Source organism: Diplodia seriata (genome assembly GCF_021436955.1).
Source record: "Diplodia seriata strain FDS-637 chromosome Unknown scaffold_2, whole genome shotgun sequence".
NCBI classification, from domain to species: domain Eukaryota; kingdom Fungi; phylum Ascomycota; class Dothideomycetes; order Botryosphaeriales; family Botryosphaeriaceae; genus Diplodia; species Diplodia seriata.
The window spans coordinates 3,814,676-3,832,050 of NW_027117309.1; the positions used below are offsets into that span (position 1 = coordinate 3,814,676).

The window sequence follows — 17,375 nt, forward strand, 5'->3', positions numbered from 1 at the left end:
GCCGACACCCCCGACCCAGCCCTTCTCTCACCTCCGCTCCGCCGCGAGCGCGCTTCCCGCAATCCTGAGCATGGACAGCACGAACCCGCCCAACGGCTGGCCGCATCACCGCATCCCCAAGGTACGAGCCGATGCCCGCGCGCCGCGTGCCGCCCAAACTGCGGGCGAGCTGCCGCCGCTGACCAACCAACAAAGACTGACACTCCTGCCTGCGCAGAGATCTCACGACGACATGCAGCGCAGCCACCGCGAGAGCTCCGGCCAAGCAGCCCTTCGCCGTCCAGCGTCCTCCGCCAGCTCCACTCCGCCGCCGCACGCCCCCCAACACCCGCAAACCTCCGGCCTACACCTTCCTCCCTTACGCCACCGCTTTGCTGGCGACGGCTTTGACTTCCGACGGCCTGCCATGTCCACGCCTGCCGCTTCGAGCCACCTCCCGCCGGCGGACGTCATAGACCTCACATCCGAAGACGATCCCGCTCTGGCCGACTCGTCGACAACGCCAATCGCCCCGCCAATCCAATCAGCCCGAGCCTCACGTCCGCCGCGCTTCGCTCGAGAGATCATCGACTTGTCCGACGACACGCCTCCTCATCCGCCGCCAAACCCCTCAGCCCAGCATGCGGCCCCCCCGAGCCCCGAGGTCGAGTTTGTGTCGTCGCGCACCATTCCCGCGCGAAGACGGACACCCGCCACGGCCGTAGACCTTACCGATGTGGAGGACGACTTCGGGTTCGAGGTGTTGTTTGCCGACATTGGGGCGCGACACGGCGTGAACAGGGCACCTCCTGGCGAGGGAGGGTTTAGGACGCGCAGTCGAAGGAACAGCCCGGTGCACCGGCGACTCATGCACATACTTGGTGAGCGCACGTCTGTCCAGCACCACCAGCACCACCAGCGGAGAGAGCGGCGAGATCAGCGTGACACGCACCCGCGGACGTCGCAGAGGGCGCCCTACATTCAGCGGCTAATTGGGCGTGATCCAGATGGCCTCCTCGAGCTCAACAACGGCCACGCGGGCTTCCTCGCGCCAGGTGTCATGAACTACGGCGCTGCCGCCTTTGACCTCGGCCTCGAGCGCGAGAGCACGCCGACATATGAACCTCCGCCCAAAGCTCCACCGGGATTCACGCGGTCGCCGGCAGAGGGGGATGTCATAACCTGTCCCAATTGCGATGCGGACCTGTGCGCGGGCCCGGAAGGAGGCGAAAAGAGCCAAGTCTGGGTAATCAAAGCATGTGGCCATGTAAGTGCACTCCGCCCAACAACGTCGTTGATTCTACCCGAGCACTTTAGAGCTGGTTTTAACGTTTACGGCGCAAAAGGTATATTGCGGCGAGTGCGCAAGGAATCGACACGCGTCAAAACGCAAAGGCAAAGAGCCTGCTGGCTCGAGTAGCCGCCTACCGAACCCGTTCCAGAAGTGCGTGGTCAAAGACTGCGGCAAGAAATGTACCGCACGGACAGCCATGGCCCAGTTGTTTTTATGAGCCACACTGGGTTCTTGGGATATCCTCTTTACCTTCTGCATTTGTCCTTTTCTTTTCCCTTTCAGCGGCAAAAAAGCGAGCACAGGGCAAGCATTAGGAGTTTTCCTTTCCTTGGCGTTGGTGCGTGTCAATGGTAGATGAGGGCGGGCGTGGGTGTTTACTGTGTAAGGGGCATCATTTGAACGGGAAAAGGCTGTGACGGGTCTTCCTTTTTATGGATGAAGCGCGGATCGTCTGCTTTCCCACATATTAGTATATTTTCGGCTTGCCCCTGGTTTGGGTCCTGCATCTTTTACTGCATGCGGCAGCGGACAGCTGGCCCTTTTTTCTTTTTTTTATTCCCTCGAGAGGCGCAAGTCGTCTGATACCTCAGACCACGGCCAGCAATGCGAGATAGCTTTCTGAAACAGTAAAGTGTCGAGCGCTTCGTGGCATTATGTGCGCTCAACAAGACATGACGAGTACAATAGCAAATCAAATCTGGGGCCCGTCTCTATCACATACCTAGTGACTATGGAAGAAGCATCGCGCCAGTTTGAGGCACTTCACGCAACCGGTTAGGTGCACAATGCCCTCGGGATTGCGAAGCAGCTTAGACTCAGGGCGATGCATCAGTTGTCGGTGGTGTCGGAGACTCGTAGCTCCAAACGCCGACCTGCCTCGGTTGGAAGCTGGAGTCGTCTCTCCCCAACCATCGCCGCAAAAAAACATTTTCTGTTGAAAGACGGAGCGCATCAGCTAACGGTGCCTCGCAGCGACCTCCATTTGACTTGGCCACACCGCTAGGCCGTTGCGCTACACAATTGCCTCCCGCTCAATCGAGTTCTGCTTTGTCGACGGCTATTGCTAAGCCACCGCTCGTCGCAACGACCATCGCGGGCACTGTCTTGCTTGCCTTCACCACGACCTACGGACCTCCGTTACTGGTCTTCGCGCCGAAGCCATCCCGCCCACTCCTCGGTCCACCGAACTGACCATGTCCTCCACCGCCCCAACAACGAAGCCTAAGGCGGGCACCAGCACCGTCGCCCAGACCTATCTCCTCTCGTACAATGCGGCTTCGGCATTGCTGTGGACGGCCGTGTTGGGCCGCGTCGTGCTGCTGGTGCCGCTGGTCGGTTTGACCAACGTCTTTGGCGGCGTCGACGACTTCGTGCGTTGGGTACAGACGTTGGCGCTGGCTGAGGTAGGACATGCAGCTTTTGGTGAGTCTTTGGTCATCTGGAGGGAGCTACGAGATATGCATGTCAGATTGGTCAAGGCGGTATTGGCGCAGGCATTTGCTGTGTGTAGGGGAAGAAAGCTGCCAGAAAGGCAGAAGAAGACGTGGACAGAGGGGTAGAGAGCAGATACTAGGGCGATGTGCTGACCGCAATGGTCTTTCTCCAGGCATCGTCCGCGCGCCTCTCCTCACCACCCTCATGCAAGTGGCCTCCCGCCTCTTGCTGGTGTGGGGCATTGCCTATCCCTTCCCAGAATCGACCGCGCACTCTCCCGCCTTCGCTGGCATGCTGATTGCCTGGTCCGTCACCGAGGTCATCCGCTACAGTTACTTTGTCTTCCTGTTGAGCAGTGGCAAGGTTCCGGCCATTCTGAGCTGGCTACGGTACAATACCTTCTACGTGCTCTACCCGCTCGGCATCTCTTGTGAGTGCTGGTTGGTTTTCAGGGCTACCGGCCCCGCTGCCGAATTGAACCCGCTCATCGCCTACGGCTTGTGGGCTGTGCTGGCCATTTACGTGCCTGGTATGTCTTTTTTCGTGCCTCCTTCTTCTGAGTTAACCTGTGTCAGGCTCGTACATCCTTTACTCGCACATGATGGCCCAAAGGCGCAGGGTCATGCGCGGAAAGAAGAGGGCCGACTAGGTGGGCAATTGTAGATATGGAGGCAAAAAGGCCAGATAATAGCGCTGTCACGAGAACCTAGGGCAGAGTCGGTTGGGATCCTGGTACTAGGTTTCCGGTAATTCGACTGGCTAACACTGTCTTCACAAGCGCAAACTCAATGGATCCTTGTGTAAAAATGATGTGGAACGGACGTTTCATAGTAGACAAGGAGAGGGCTGGACAGCCATATCCTGTCACCTAACTAAGATGAGTTGGCCGTCGCGCTTTGCATGTGCCTCGAACACACACTTGTCTCCAGGCGATCCCAGAACTTCAAGTCCTTACAACCCTCCTCGATAATAGGATGATCAGCTCTGATAAGCAACGGCAACAACGACAACAACAATATAATCTGCTAATGATTCTAATTCTTTCCATGTTTTCCTGCGAAAGCTCGGTGCCTCTCTCCCGAATGGAGCTCCATTGTTTCTAGCAGGTCCTTGTGCGCTGGCGCCCAACAGCGTACCTATCGGCATTCCTCAGCCTATAACTGAGGTGGCATGCTTCGTGGCCAGTTCAGCATGTACATCACCCCCACCGATGATCTCCAGCTCAATGCGGGCCCGTGCACGTGTAGGCTTATCTGAACAAGCAAGTTGGCAGCTGGTTAGTAGTAAGTAGCACCTTCTGGCTCCGCACATGAAGCGAATGAGGAAGGGAAGTCGTCCAGATGCTTGGTCTGGCCCACCTTCGCAAGATGTGAAATGCCTTCACCTAGTGACCCCCCGTTACTGAGGGAAGTCTTATCAAACGGAATCGAGCTCGTAGATCAATCAAAGGTTTATTCTCTCGTCTTATCTCATGTACGCATAAGCAACTCGCAAACTAATCTAAGGTATCTTCGCATCTGTCCGCCCGAGTCTCTCAAGGGGACTTAAGAATACACGCGCCCGAACCAAGAACCCCAGTGGCTCGAAACCAATACCCACGTACGCACTATACCATAAACGCCAATGCACCGGTGAGAGTTTAACAAAATGCTAGAAAATATGCGTCCTCATCAAACGAATGAAACAATGCGTGCAGGCTCATTCACAGTGGACGCCGATATAGCGTACGAGGTCCTGCCTGTTTGCTGGTTTGGTCGAACATCTGTACACGACCCGGAAAATGAATATTTGACAGAGAATGATGACGGTAGACAATGAGAATGCCAATCATGACAAGCCGGCGATGAATTGCCGAGAACGCTTATGCTGTGTGATGCTCGCTAACGATGACGATGACAGTGAAAGCAATGACGAAGGTGGAGATGTGACGATCGTGGTAAAAAAAAAAAGCTGGCTGTGTTGACCAAAAAGCAGATGGGCCCTCGTCATCGGCAGTCGAGGTGCCGAGCCGAGAGGTTGCCTGATGAAAGATGGTAGCAAGCCTGCAGGGTATTGGTCATAATGTCGTGAATGATGAGTCCAACATGTCCTGAGGTACCAGGGCAGGCGAGACCCGGCGAGCACGTGGTCTGCAAGCGGCAGACAGCGAGGCGAGCAGCAAGGCGGTCGAATGTGAAGGCATGTGCAGATTGCGAGACAATCGCGAGCTCGGCCCGGTGGACGAACAATTTGCCGGCTTGGTGAGACGATAGTCAGGCGGCCAAGGTGCGCTGCGTTAGGTTGCAAAGAGGCAGAAAAGACGCCAACAAGCAAGAGGCAGGTCAAGTCGGTGAGCTAACGGAGCCAGCAGAGAAGTGGAAGGTCCAGCGCCAGGAGCTTCGCTCGAGCTTCGGGCAGCAAAAAAAACCAATTTCGATTTTTCCACTCCGGCGCGCTGCAGCCCCCACATAGCGGAGTCGAAACGAATTTTCCTGGAGCACCCGATGCAACCCGCGCCCACGCAAGCCACGCCCCGCCCAACCCGCGCCCATGCTCTTTTTGTCCGTTCCAGTCGTTTCCACCCAGTTGCCTAATGGAGTTAGCACCATTTATCCACCAAGGATGCCGGGCGCTGGGCGTTGGCGTCGTGTGCGTGGATTGTTTGCGGACGCCTAGCCGGCAAGGGCCTTTGCCTCCCGAAGTCACGGTAAGGCCGGGCGGCCCGAAGGTGGTGGAACCGGGCTTGAAAGCAGATCGCAGCGTGCATCGGCACGCCCAGCGTTGAAGGCCCGAAGCGGTGTGCAGGAAAAAAAATTGCCTGTAGCGCTCTGCGGGACGACCCTCATGTGATCGGATGCCATGTGTCGCGCACAAGGATGGATGTGGTCCTTGGGGATTGATGTTGACGCAGGGTCTCGCGTCTATTGCTTTTTCGCTTGGCGGGTCCGTTCGGGTAGGCGAAAACCCAATTTATTCCCGGTAGGGGGCGGCGGCAGAAATTCGATGGCGGCGGTCGACATTCGGGATGCTGGAATGGAATCGCACTCGAGGTTGTCCTCCGGCTCGCGTCGCTAGCTGCAGCAAGGGCTGGTGCTGCAGAAATTTCCGGGAACCGGTGAGGTATGGAGCTTCGGGGAGAGTGCGCTTTTTGGAAGCTCCATCTGAGAGTCTCCTGCAGCGCATGCAGATCCAACGTAGTACCGGGACGGGGATTTGGTGCGCCCACGTCAACCCTTCCAACCACATCCCCTGCGCCCCTTATGCAAGTATGACTGTTCGTTGGAGATTCCCAAGAGCCGCTCAGCACGCGTCTGCCAACACACCTGCCCAACGGACCGGAACCCCATTCACTGCGTCCTCCTCTTCGCTACGCGCGCTGGTTTTGCGAGGCGGAAGCCATATCCTGGCCTTACCCATGGCACGCGCGTCGAGCTTGCCCTCGCGGCGCATGTTCATCTCCAGCACAATGACACGTAGGAAGTCGCTGTTCTCGCGGGGTTCTCTCTGGCGCACGGCTGGCTGCGGGCTCAGCGCACGACCGGCTTCCGACGCGGGGTCCGTGGTACGGCGCTTGCCGCGAGATTGGCTGCGTGAGCGGCGCTCATATGTTTGCATCTGAATCATGGGCCCGTCGCCAGAGTCATCCACGGGCTGGCCGTGCAAAAGAGCCTCGTGTAGCTGCTGCGAGAGTTCAGTCGGAGAAAGCGCTCTGTTCGAAGTGCTCGGGTTGAGGTAGCGGCGGAGAGCTGGATCGGGGGTGCCCTGGAAGTTCTTAGGGCGCATCTCGCTCGCGAATCGGGGAGACAACAGGGAGCGGGTGAGGAGATCCTCCGGCGGAACGCTCGGGGCTGTGAAGTTGGAAAACGACTTGGCCGCCGACTTCAGGGCCTGTATGGATGCGGTGAGGTTTGAGGTGAAAGCTGACTTCAACCTTGATGCAGGCGCCTGGCGTTCAATCCTGACCTCAGGGGCCGGGGGTTCCGGTGCGTCCTCTTCACTCTCGACGAAGCCATAATGCAGCAGCGGGTGGTCGAGGATAGCCTCTTCTTTTGGTGGTGATGACACGACCCTCTTCTCCCTCCGCTCGCCTGCTCGTCTTGCCAACGACGGCGACCTCGGAGTGGAAGGACTGCTCCAAGAGAGAACGGACCGATCTTCGTCCAGGTCGGGCACAGACGGGATGGACTCGCTCGAGATGGAGCGAGGAGAGACGAAGTTGCGTTCCTTTTGGCTGGCGTCCTCAAAGCTCAAGCTGTCGTCAGTATCGCAATCCTCGACACGCTCCAACAGAATGTCCAGCGGCGATCCATAGCTGCCCGGTGAAATCTCCTTGTCCTCGGCTCTCCATTCCTCGATAAGCTCGTCGATAGAGATGCGGCGATCGGCATACTGAAGGCGACGGCGCGGCGAAGAGGCGCGGCGCGGCCGGGGGATCGACGTCACAGCGAGCAATGCTGCGACAGCGGGCGGAACGGTGTTGGGGTGGTGCTCGGATGCCGAGCGGTGCTTGCACGAGCTGTGAGGACCTCTGGTGCGGGCGGGCGGCGGAGCTTGTTGGGGCTGGTTGCGGGCCGGGATGACCATGGGTTTCGAATGGGCGGGCTTCGCAGAGAGCTGCTGGGGAGCGGAGGGCCGCGGTGATTGTTTCCGGGGGGGTGGCTGGGCGGGTGAACGGGATCGCGGCATCCTGACGGAACCCATGCTGCGGTCGGGGGGAGGGTGGTGGGAGGTGTAGCGGTAGGAGCGTGGAACCATCATGGCTGCGAGCGGTGGTAATATGCTCAGGCTGGCGGGCTCGGGCGGCGCGCGGTGGAGCAGGTGGTGGTGACGTTGGCCCGGCCTAGGCTCCGAAGCTACTGCCACTTGCCGAGCAGTCTCGTAATGGAAACAGGGCGTGTGAGGAGACGGCGAACATGAGGCTGACGGGCAGTTTTTGAGAGATGAACAAAGGACACTCGGGCCTCGACAGGCAGCTCCTGGAGCAGTGACAGCACAACAGCACAGCACGGGGGCAGGCCGCATGCGCGGGTGCTTGATTACGGGGAGTCGAGATAAGGGCTGCTGACTGCGCGCGGCTGGTGGCGAGGAAGGACTGACTTGGAACGCTGGCCAACCGCAGGCGCTGCAAGGGACGCAGCCAGCCGTATCGGCGGCATTACTACAGCCCACGCCTTCCCTTTGCTGCCGAGAGCGCAGGCGGCGGCCAGGGTCAGGGCCCCCGAGGGCGATCACTACATGGAGGAGGCCGGACGACTGGTAACCCACGCCGCTAGCGCAGCTGCCGTTAGGCGCACGCGAGCAAGAGCCCGCCCCAGCCCTGCGCAGCGAAGCTCCAGCCACGGACGCACGGTGTTCGCCCCGGCAAGCACAGCCCAACCCAACCAGCTCAGGGTCTGCAAGCGCCGCCGGCCGAGTCTCGCGGTTGCGCGGTGGTGCTGTCGGCCGGACGTTTCGCGCGGCTGGTGCAGCTGCCCGCCTTGCTGCGCTGTGACGCCGGCGCGCTGACGACTGCGCTCCGACGGTGCCTGCCAAGCTCGCTGTCGCATTCCTGACGTATGGCCTGGTCTCGTGATGCGCCGCGGCCTCGCCGCCTGTCAGAGCGGCCGTCCTTATCTCTGTTGCAGCACCGCCGATGCACCCCACAACACGCGGGACTAGGTTAACTGCCCCCAAGCTTTCCAGTCCTCGCTCTTCGGGAAGCGCCTGCATCGCAATCGCGCCCCCCCTTGCCCACCTGCCCCAGAGGCCAAGCATCGCCGCCGTCCAGCGCCGCAAAAGCCGCTGCGCGCGCCCACTCCACTGCGCGTCACCTGCCGGAGCTCCAGCGGACACAGACGCCACCCTACGCTGCAAGCAGCAGTCGTGGGTGCAGATCCGGGGTTGCAAGCCGCCCCTCAGCCCGCTCAACGCAGGCCCCTTCGCCCACCGCTCTCTGTGACCGATAAGCCTGCATCCACCGGCCCATCACGCGCTGCGGCGAGCTCAACGTGGACAGATGATGAACGCAGCCACCTGTTGCGCTGCGGTGGGGCTGCTTCTTCGTCCTCTGCGGCTCTCTGCTTGCGTGGCTAGCTGCTACTAGCCGTACAGCTGCCTGCCGCTGCCTATCTGACACGCGAGTCGTCTTCGTCATGCATTTACCGCCGCGTGCAGCCGTGATTTGGCAGCCTCCAATTGCACTTTTGGCTCGCCTGGCGCGGGATGACGGCAGCTACCTGCCTGCCTTATCTTGATTCCATTAGCTCGCTCGGTGTGATAACCTGCTGCCGGGCCACCACGCTCCGAGTAGCTCATGACGCTGCTAGTGCGCCGATCCGTCTACGAGTACGATGCAGTTGAAGGCTTCAGGGTTGGAGAATTGACGAATGGCCGCTGCCGCAAGTGTCGCAAAGTGAACGCATTCAGTTCCTACAAGTCCCTGTACCGAATCGCACATGCCCTCGTCATTATCATGTTGAGCGTATCGTCGTGTGGTAGGGTAGTCGTAGTGGTACAGTCTCAACCACGGCTCGGTCTAGCATGGAGCGAGCACAATGCACCGGGCGCCTCTGTTCCGATCTGTCTAAGCGCAGCCTTCATGTCGTATTTCCGCTACCAATGGCGCCTAAGCCCGAGCAGCTCCCGCGCCCATCCCACCTGATGTTCGCATGTAGGCACGCTAGTCTCCTTCATCATTGGGACGGCCGCGATGGCTGCGGAAGGCTTCGCAAAGCTGATCATCTGCATTTAGAGTAACCCATGATCGTTCCCCATGTCTCAGCCTCCCTTATACACCAGCCTCATGTGAGGTAAATATGCACAACATCGCAATCGTGGGGAGAAGGTCACGCGACAGTACACAGTAGCGTACGCGCATTGCCGTGGCATGAAATAGGCAGCGCGTCGACCACCGAATAATAATGTCAACCAATTCTCCTCGCTGCAGATCCTCTTACACTGGTGCCCAAGCTTCTCGGCCCCCCCGGCGCTCATCACTAAATGCCAAAACGTACCCAGGCCGACAGCCGGCCGGCTCCCACTTTACGTATCCCGCGCCAATCAGCTTCAAGTTCAACGGAGCAGTGAAGCTGATCTACGAAACATTTGGTCAAAGAGAGAGCCAGTTCTCCACCACTTCATCTGCTCTACGTTAAGCTCCAGAAAGTGCATCTCACAGCATTAGCACAACCCTTTTGGTCTCGATGGACAAAAAAAAAAAAAAAAGTGGGACATCCGGTGGCCCTGCATATGCGGCGGGCCAGCAGGGTGGGCCACAGCAGTTTACCGAAGCCTTGAGCCCCGCCGAGAACGCTACATGAGAAGCCGAAGCAAAAATCAAATTCGGACGTAGATGCGGTTCTCGAACCCGTACATACAAACCCGTCCAGGGATTGGACTCCACTGACCACGTAAGTATGGCCTACAATATTTCTGCGACATATGTCGGCGGGCTCAGTGCTTTTACAACCCGCTATGAGGCACCCCTTTAAGAATGGGACTGGAAGTGAGCTTTGAGTACCCAATTTACTCGAGAAATCACCACACGTCGGAAGATTTTCGAAATCATACATGGTTGTTTGAAGGGCTCGCTTACTTTGCTTTGCTTTGATATGCTTACTCGCGCTGCAGACTTTGATGCAGAGTAAGACAAGCCGACTAGGAAGTAGGTAGAACAAGTGGAAAAAGCACATGTATAGGAAACCGAGGAAAACTGCAGACTTGAAGTCAGGAAGAGATCAGAAGAGAAAGAAGAACACCAAAGTCATTTCGATATGCAAGGGTGAGAAAGGCCCGCGAGGACACCGCCAGAAGCCACTACTTTTCCTTTCCTCGTCTCCAACATGAATGGCCGTAAGAAGAAAATAAGAGTCATCATTCATGCATCACCCCACCACCCGTTATCAGACTACCCGCTTTCGCTTCTTGGCACCATTGCTCATTTGCTTCCATTCCCAATTATGGAGGGAGTCCTTCGTCTCTCTAGACTGTCGTTAATAGAATTGATGCAAACCAAAAAAAAATTGGATGACGCATGGGGGTTAGCAACAAAAAAAAAGACTTTGAAATAGTCCTTCCAACCGTTGCTCGTGGTATACAGACCGGAGTAGAGAAGACAAGAGAAAGGAAAAGTTGCTGTCCAGACAGCATGTGGGTGGCCAACTGCCCACCGTCCACAGCAGAGTGAAACCGGGTTCTAATATTGTGTAGACGAACACACCTTGGTCCCGCCGGTGTGATCGTGGGCTGATAGGATTGTGTGCCCCAAAATAGTGGATCGTCTCTGCTGCAGACGGTGCGTAGCCGGTAGAGGGTATCCATATAAGCAAGAAAAAGAAGAGAGAGAAAAAAAAAAAGGCCATGATGAAAGAGATGCCAGAGCATCCAGCTGAGCCGGAAAATTTCAGTCTATGTCGATGAAGTTTGGTCTTGTTGGTGTGCACAGCTCGCAAATGCTGCAATGACAGCTGGTTGGCTGTATTGGAGGGTTGGGTTGGTCGTTCGATGACTGTGATGCGAAGCACATTGCACTGTTTCGTCGTAACCAATAACTTATTCGTCCGTAAGTTGTTGGGACTCAATAGGTCTCATTGTCGTCCGTCCAGCCAGCTTCACTACCTTCAGCACTCATGAATCGATCGTCCTCGCGCTCGATCATCCGCTGAGTCGCACCGACCCCACGGATGCTTCCCGCCGGCCTCGATCTGCGGTGCGTGCTGTTCAGCTCAGGGGTGTAGCGCTTCATGTGGTTGGCACGCAACTTGGCGTAGTACGCTTCGCTAGCGTCTGGCTCAGGCTCAGACACGTCGCTGTATGTCTCCCAATTCTCTGACCCTGAGTGGGCAGTCTGCACAGTTGAGGAGGTGGTGGACGTCTGACGGCTGTCTGACCGAGCAGATTGGGGCGCCATTTGTGGGTAACTGCCACGGCCAGACTCAGGTCTGGCAAAGGACATGAACGAGCGGTCATCGTAGGGATCCTCCGGAGCAACGGAGCGGACAATGCTACCACGGTCCGATGAAGTTTCGCGGTCGTAGCCACGGGCCTCTGGCGGAGGGGTAAATAAGTCTTTCATCTTTGGAGGTGGAGCACGCGGCGGTGCCATGTTACCGCGAATTGTAGAGTTGCCACGGATGGTTAAATCGTCTCTTCCGGGCTGGTAGTGGCGATCGCCCACAGAGTTGTTGCCATCCCGCATGCCTCTCAGTGGGGCGCGACCGGGAATTTTGGTGGGGCTGCCGCCTCTGACACTACCGTTGGACGACACGGATGCAGATAGCGGGTTGTGTCCTCTGGAAATGCTACCAAAACTGTAATCGGGATTGCTTCTGAAGCTAGCAGTGCTTTGGCCAAAGTTTGTCGAAGCTGGCGTTTTGGTCCGGGAAGAAGGTGCCTGTGCCCCGGTACGAACGCTGTTCGAGCGGGATATCGTACCTTCGTGAGCCAACGACGATGCCGACTTACTCTGCTTGTGCAAAGTAGGTCTTTGAGTAGTCGGACCCGCAGATGGAGTCTTCGAGCGAGGCGGCAGGGCCCTTGCAGAAGCAGAATTGTCAAGCTCATCGAGATATCTCTCGCCCTGAACCAGGAACGGCCTGCCGTATTCGTCCTCGTAGACTTCGAGCGCCTTTCGGAGTTCAGTTTCGAGCTTGGGAAGCTCTTTTGCGATCCTCTTCCTCATCTTCTCCTCTCTCAAAAGCTTCCCAGGATCCCGTCGCTCGCCCTTTTGGCCACGACCCATGAGTCGGGATGCGTCCTGTGCCGATGCGTTGAGCTCATCTCGGTCGTTTAGGATGGACTTATGCCTGTCAAGCAAAGCAAGTATGGGAGCACGTTGCTCCTTTAAAGCCTCGAGTCGGTCAATCTCAGCCTCATGAGCTGAGAGGAGAGCATCGCTGTAGACGTCTGCAAACTGTCAGTTACTTGCGTGAAGAGTGGATCGCATAGGCAATTACCTGAAAAAGCGGGGGTGAAATCCAGCATTTCCTCTTCGGAAAAGTAGAGGCTGTCCCAGAGCTGTTGGAGTCTGTCACGGGCATCCTCCACGAATAAGTGCATATTCTGGCGCTTCAGCTCGTTTAGTCTGGCAAGCTCGTCCTCGTACTCGTTGATGGATCTTATGCCACAACCGCGATTGCCGGCCAGGAAAGCCTTGCGATCGGCTTCCTCAACCCCCAAGCGATCCCAAAGGCCCTCGATGTTGTTGCGAAGATCCCTCAGACGCCTCTCCCTTTGCGCCTTCTCCTCAACAAGCCTGTCCTTCCTGGCACGCAAGCGGTCCAAGTCATCCTGATGCAAACCCAACTGTTCGGGCGCATCTCTCGCAAACTCCAGAATAGCAGGATCGGTCTGTGCTTGAGGCGTCCCTAGCTCGGCCCACAGCGTGATGACCTCGTCCGCCGTTGACTGTACCCATCCCACGCGACGGGTATATTCTTCGTAAACTCGCGAAAATTCCTCATCGAGGGAATCGACATACGACGGCGAAACATCGAAGGTCGGGGAGATCTTCGCATTCGGCGACGTCGGAGGGAGCTTGATCTGGAGGAAGGAGGGTTCGAGATGCGAGGCGTATGATTCAAGAGCTTGCGCAAGTTCTGATAGCTGTTAGCAAGCGGGTCGTTGACATGGGCAGGGAGATTTCAACTTGCTTTTAACCTGCTCAAAGCGTTCGCGGTGCTGTCTACCAACAGCCTTCTGTTTCTCCCTGAGGGTTTGGATGCAGCGGCTTAGAGGATACGTGATCTGTAGGTCCTCGTCCTCCGGGTTGTAACTGTCGCGTGCGGTCCTGCCTTCCAACGAAGCCTCCAGCTGCCTGACGGTCTTAATCAGGCGTTGCGCCTCCTCAACCTTCTCGTCCTTCTCCCTGTCACAACGTCAGTTGTGTTAAGCCCACGAGGCTTGTGGATTGGACGTACGCATTCACCAGCTTCAACTGGTTGTTCAGTGTTGCGGACAGCGCTGAGAAAAGCTGCAAGCTATGTCAGCACGAGGAGCGCGTGGCCGTGCAGCAACATACGCACCTCTGCCTCGCGTGATTCGCGCTCATGGTCGGGGACACCAATCTCGTCGAAGAGGCCGTGGAGCTGGCCGATGATGGTGGTGACCTGCTGCGATAGGTAGCTAGTGTCCATGGCCGTGCAGGCGCGCGTGCGAAAACGCAGCAAGATGACTACGTGTCATGCAACACTGCAGGAAGCAGTCGGAAGGCGTTCCGAGCGACGGGCGTGCAGATACGCGAGCTGCTCCGAGTGGTGGGCTCGGGGAGGTGGTAACGATCGTGGGCGCGGGGCGGGCGGAGAGGGATCGCGAGGCCTCAAACGCTCTCGAGCGAGCTTCGGCGGTGTTCTCAGAGAGCGAGGAGGAGGCGAGGCGAAGAGCGCAGAGGCGAGGAGGTGGGTACGTAGCGCGTCTTTAGACGCGGGATCGACCTGGTGTTGAAGCTAGTGTTTACGAGCCGCGCGCCGGGCGGGAGCGTTACCGCAGCAACCACCACTGCCGGCCGCTTCAGCTGGCCCAAAGCCCCGGCATTTGCATGCTAGGCCTGCGAGATTTAGACCCGATCGAGCCAATGCAAACCGGTTTTCGCCCGCTGCAAGCCATCCGTGCACCGCCGCGCTTGCTGCCTCACGCGAATCCAGCCTCTCCGCGACGGAGGATCTGACATCGCCCCGGAAACTCGCTCAGCTCTGCAAGGACCTGACCTTGGCCGTTTCAACTCTATATCAAGCCACCTGGAGTCGGCTGACCGGACACTTCGTATCAAAACAGTGCGTCACAGTGCTGCGCCCTCTCTCCACATCCCCGCTCACTACGTAATGACCGCGAACTACCGGCCAACAAGCCTACATCCCAGTCGTGTCATCGAAGTCGATGTCGATACTCACTGTGCGCGCCGGCCTGGGCTTGCCGTTGTGTGAAGTTGCCTGCATCCAACGCCGCAAATATTCATCCCTGCCGCCTCTGCACGACGTTACCCCAACCCTTGCCGACAGAATTCGCTCAAACCTATTTTGGGAACCGCGCCGTCTCCGCCGCGCGCTGTTGCTCCACGCGGATATATAGTCACACTGATCAGCATCGCGTTTGTTGAACAGACCTCGGAATCAATTCCTACGGAGTGTCTATGAACAACCGCCAGCACGAAGAATACCCTTGCCGTATAGAAGACACAACCAGAACTCGGGAATCGGGTGAGAACGCCAGGGATATGATGATGCCAGTGGCAGCTCGCCACTGCTAAAGGGAGAATACATGACGGTGAATCGTTGGGGGATCGTGATCTGTCATGACGAAGGGGGCACGACTCGCGGAGACGGGGGGCGGAAAGGTGGTATTGGGTGTGTTTTGGGGCTGAAAGGGATTTTGGCCGTCGATGTTGCTACGGAAAAGCAATGCAGTCCTCGAGTTTGTCCAGATTCGGCACACGTGCTCGATGCCCCGGTCCGACGCTAAGGCAAGAGCAGCGCTGGCCTGTCCTCTGTCGGTATGTATGGCACAACGAATCGGACGAGACTACGCGCGAACATGGTCGGGAGGAGCCGCCGCTAGAATGCTGCAATCATCCGCCGCATCCTGTCGACAGGTCTGCGCCGGACTACGCTTGGCTGCCACTTCACATATCCATCGAGTCGCCGCCGTTGGCGAAGTTGAAGTTCTGCTGTTGAGGCTGGGCGCCGAAGCCGAACGTGCCGTCCTGGCCTTGCTGAGGAGCCAGCTCGTTCATGTCGCCGGCCGCGTCGTCCTCGTCCGAGAAGTACTTCTCAATGATGTTGTAGGCCTTCATGTAGATCTCCTCGTTCGCATTATTCTGGCAGTCGTGGATCTTCTCCATGCCACCACATTCCTCAATGAATAGCGCGTAGCGGTTGATCGGCTCGCCGCCCTCAGTAGCCTCCTTGTCCATCTCGCCAACCTTGAGGATGTTCTCCAGGCCGTCCAAAGCCACCTGGATGATCTTGTTGTCAGGGCAAGCCAGCAAGTCGCACAGAGGGCGGATGCAGCCCTGCGACACGAGGTAGCGGATCTGGTCGGGCTTCTGGAGACCACCAGAGGTTGCGTTGGAAATGGCCCAGCAAGCCTCCTTGCGCGTCTTGAAATCTCCGTTCGAAAGAAGGTGGATGAGCGGCGGGATGATGTTGGCGTCAACGACGGCCTGAATCTGGGTCGAGTTGCCAGCGGTAATGTTAGAAATGGTCCAGCAGGCCTCCTTGCGGATGCCATCCTTGGTAGAGCTCAACAGAGAGAGAAGAGCAGGCAGGGCACCGCAGTTGATGATGACCTGGGTCTGCACGTCGTCGCCGGTGACAATGTTGCCGACAGAGCGCAGAGCAGGGGTCTGCACCGAGGTTGAAGCGTGCATCAGAAGCTCGACAAGGCGACGAGGAATGCCGGCCTCGATGACGGCCTGAATCTTGTCGTTGGAGCCGTCGGAAAGGTAGGAAATCGCCCAGCAGGCATCAATCAGGACCTCATCATCAAGCGAGTAGACAAGCTTTGCAAGGACGGGAAGGGCAGGGGCAATCTACCGGGTGAATTTCAGCATTTGCGGACATCACAAAAAAATCCGGGCCTACTCACGGTCTGCCAGTCAGGCTGTGGGGTCTTGCCACGACAGAAGTTACTCAATGTCCAAGTAGCATTGCGGAGCATGCTCAACTTGCGGCTGTCGCCGAGCAGGTTGAGCAGCGGCCTGAGAGCGCCAGCCTGCAGAACAAAGTCGCGGCATGCGGGGCTGTCACCAGCAATGTTGCCCAGAGCCCAAACGGCTTGTTCTCTGACATCGGGCTCGTGGCTGCTGAGGAGTTCGACGAAGATGGGAACGGCACCAGCCTCAATGACGACCTGGGTCTGCTGAGCAGAACCCGAGGCGATGTTGGTAAGGGCCCATGCTGCCTCGAACTGGACGAGGGTGTGGGGAGAGCGCAGGAACTCGACGAATCTGCTCACGACACCGGTCTCGATGACACGCTCAATGGGAGGGTTGCGCTCCTTAGACAAGAGCTTGCGGAACTTGGTGGTGGCCTGAATCTGCTCGTCTATCTGTTCGGAGAAGACGCCCTTGACCATCTGGGGGAGCTCCTCGTTGAGCTGCGCGCAACATGTCAGCGACCGCATCCAAAAAATTGAGCATTGACGCTTTCAAAGAGGAAGTCATGGTCCTCGTGGCGGCTCGTGCTGGTGGATAAGGATAAGGGGTGGCCAGTTCGCCCGGCAACTATCAGGCGGGGAAACAGCGGCAATAAAAGCCTGAGCACAAGGCGGAAGGCGGACAAGCGGCAGCGCCACGACGACGAGGAGTTGACGTTCGCGTGGGCAGGGTGCGTGGATGACAGCGCGGGGTGGCGTACCTGGCTCTCGATGTTTCCACCCTCATCATCGCTGTCCGGAGCGGCGCCCAGCGCAGCACCGGGGCCACCGCCCTCGCGGGAAGCGATGCCACGGCGCTTTGCAAGGTTCTCCTCCCTCTTTTGCTTGCGAATCTCGACCTGCTGCTCCTCGCGGCGGCGGCGCAGCTCATCGGGCTTGAAGGTGTTCTTCGCCTTGAACGTCGTGCGACGGTGCTCGGGAATGTAGCGATCGGCCATGGTGGCGGGGCTTCGCAGCGGCGGACGAGACGGGCGCGGGTGGTGGGAAAAAGATTTAGAGGATGAGGATCGCTGCAGGCAGCGCGGGTGCAAGGTGAGGCAAGAAGCTCGTGGGGTGTTTGGAG

The 17,375-nt window shown here is 57.9% G+C and overlaps 4 protein-coding genes across 4 annotated transcripts; 1 reads left to right on the plus strand and 3 right to left on the minus strand.

Annotated features, from left to right (window-relative positions):
• Positions 1 to 2,998: 2,998 nt before the first annotated feature.
• Positions 2,999 to 3,356, plus strand: SLS55_002506 (uncharacterized protein; the record flags this gene model as incomplete). Its single annotated transcript, XM_066773988.1, has 2 exons — positions 2,999 to 3,236; positions 3,283 to 3,356. 2 exons carry the CDS (start codon positions 2,999 to 3,001, stop codon positions 3,354 to 3,356), a joined length of 312 nt encoding a protein of 103 aa, XP_066636555.1.
• Positions 3,357 to 5,986: 2,630 nt separating this feature from the next.
• On the minus strand, positions 5,987 to 7,270 carry SLS55_002507 (uncharacterized protein; the record flags this gene model as incomplete). The annotated part of the gene is made up of 1 exon (XM_066773989.1): positions 5,987 to 7,270. The coding sequence occupies one exon, from the start codon at positions 7,268 to 7,270 to the stop codon at positions 5,987 to 5,989; it is 1,284 nt and encodes a 427-aa protein (XP_066636556.1).
• A 3,970-nt stretch (positions 7,271 to 11,240) lies between these two features.
• Positions 11,241 to 13,797, minus strand: ASE1 (Microtubule bundling protein; the record flags this gene model as incomplete). Its single annotated transcript, XM_066773990.1, has 5 exons — positions 11,241 to 12,568; positions 12,619 to 13,267; positions 13,322 to 13,529; positions 13,582 to 13,634; positions 13,687 to 13,797. 5 exons carry the CDS (start codon positions 13,795 to 13,797, stop codon positions 11,241 to 11,243), a joined length of 2,349 nt encoding a protein of 782 aa, XP_066636557.1.
• Positions 13,798 to 15,278: 1,481 nt separating this feature from the next.
• Positions 15,279 to 17,250, minus strand: cut15 (Importin subunit alpha-1; the record flags this gene model as incomplete). The annotated part of the gene is made up of 3 exons (XM_066773991.1): positions 15,279 to 16,187; positions 16,244 to 16,753; positions 17,014 to 17,250. The coding sequence occupies 3 exons, from the start codon at positions 17,248 to 17,250 to the stop codon at positions 15,279 to 15,281; spliced, it is 1,656 nt and encodes a 551-aa protein (XP_066636558.1).
• Between the last annotated feature and the right edge of the window lie 125 nt (positions 17,251 to 17,375).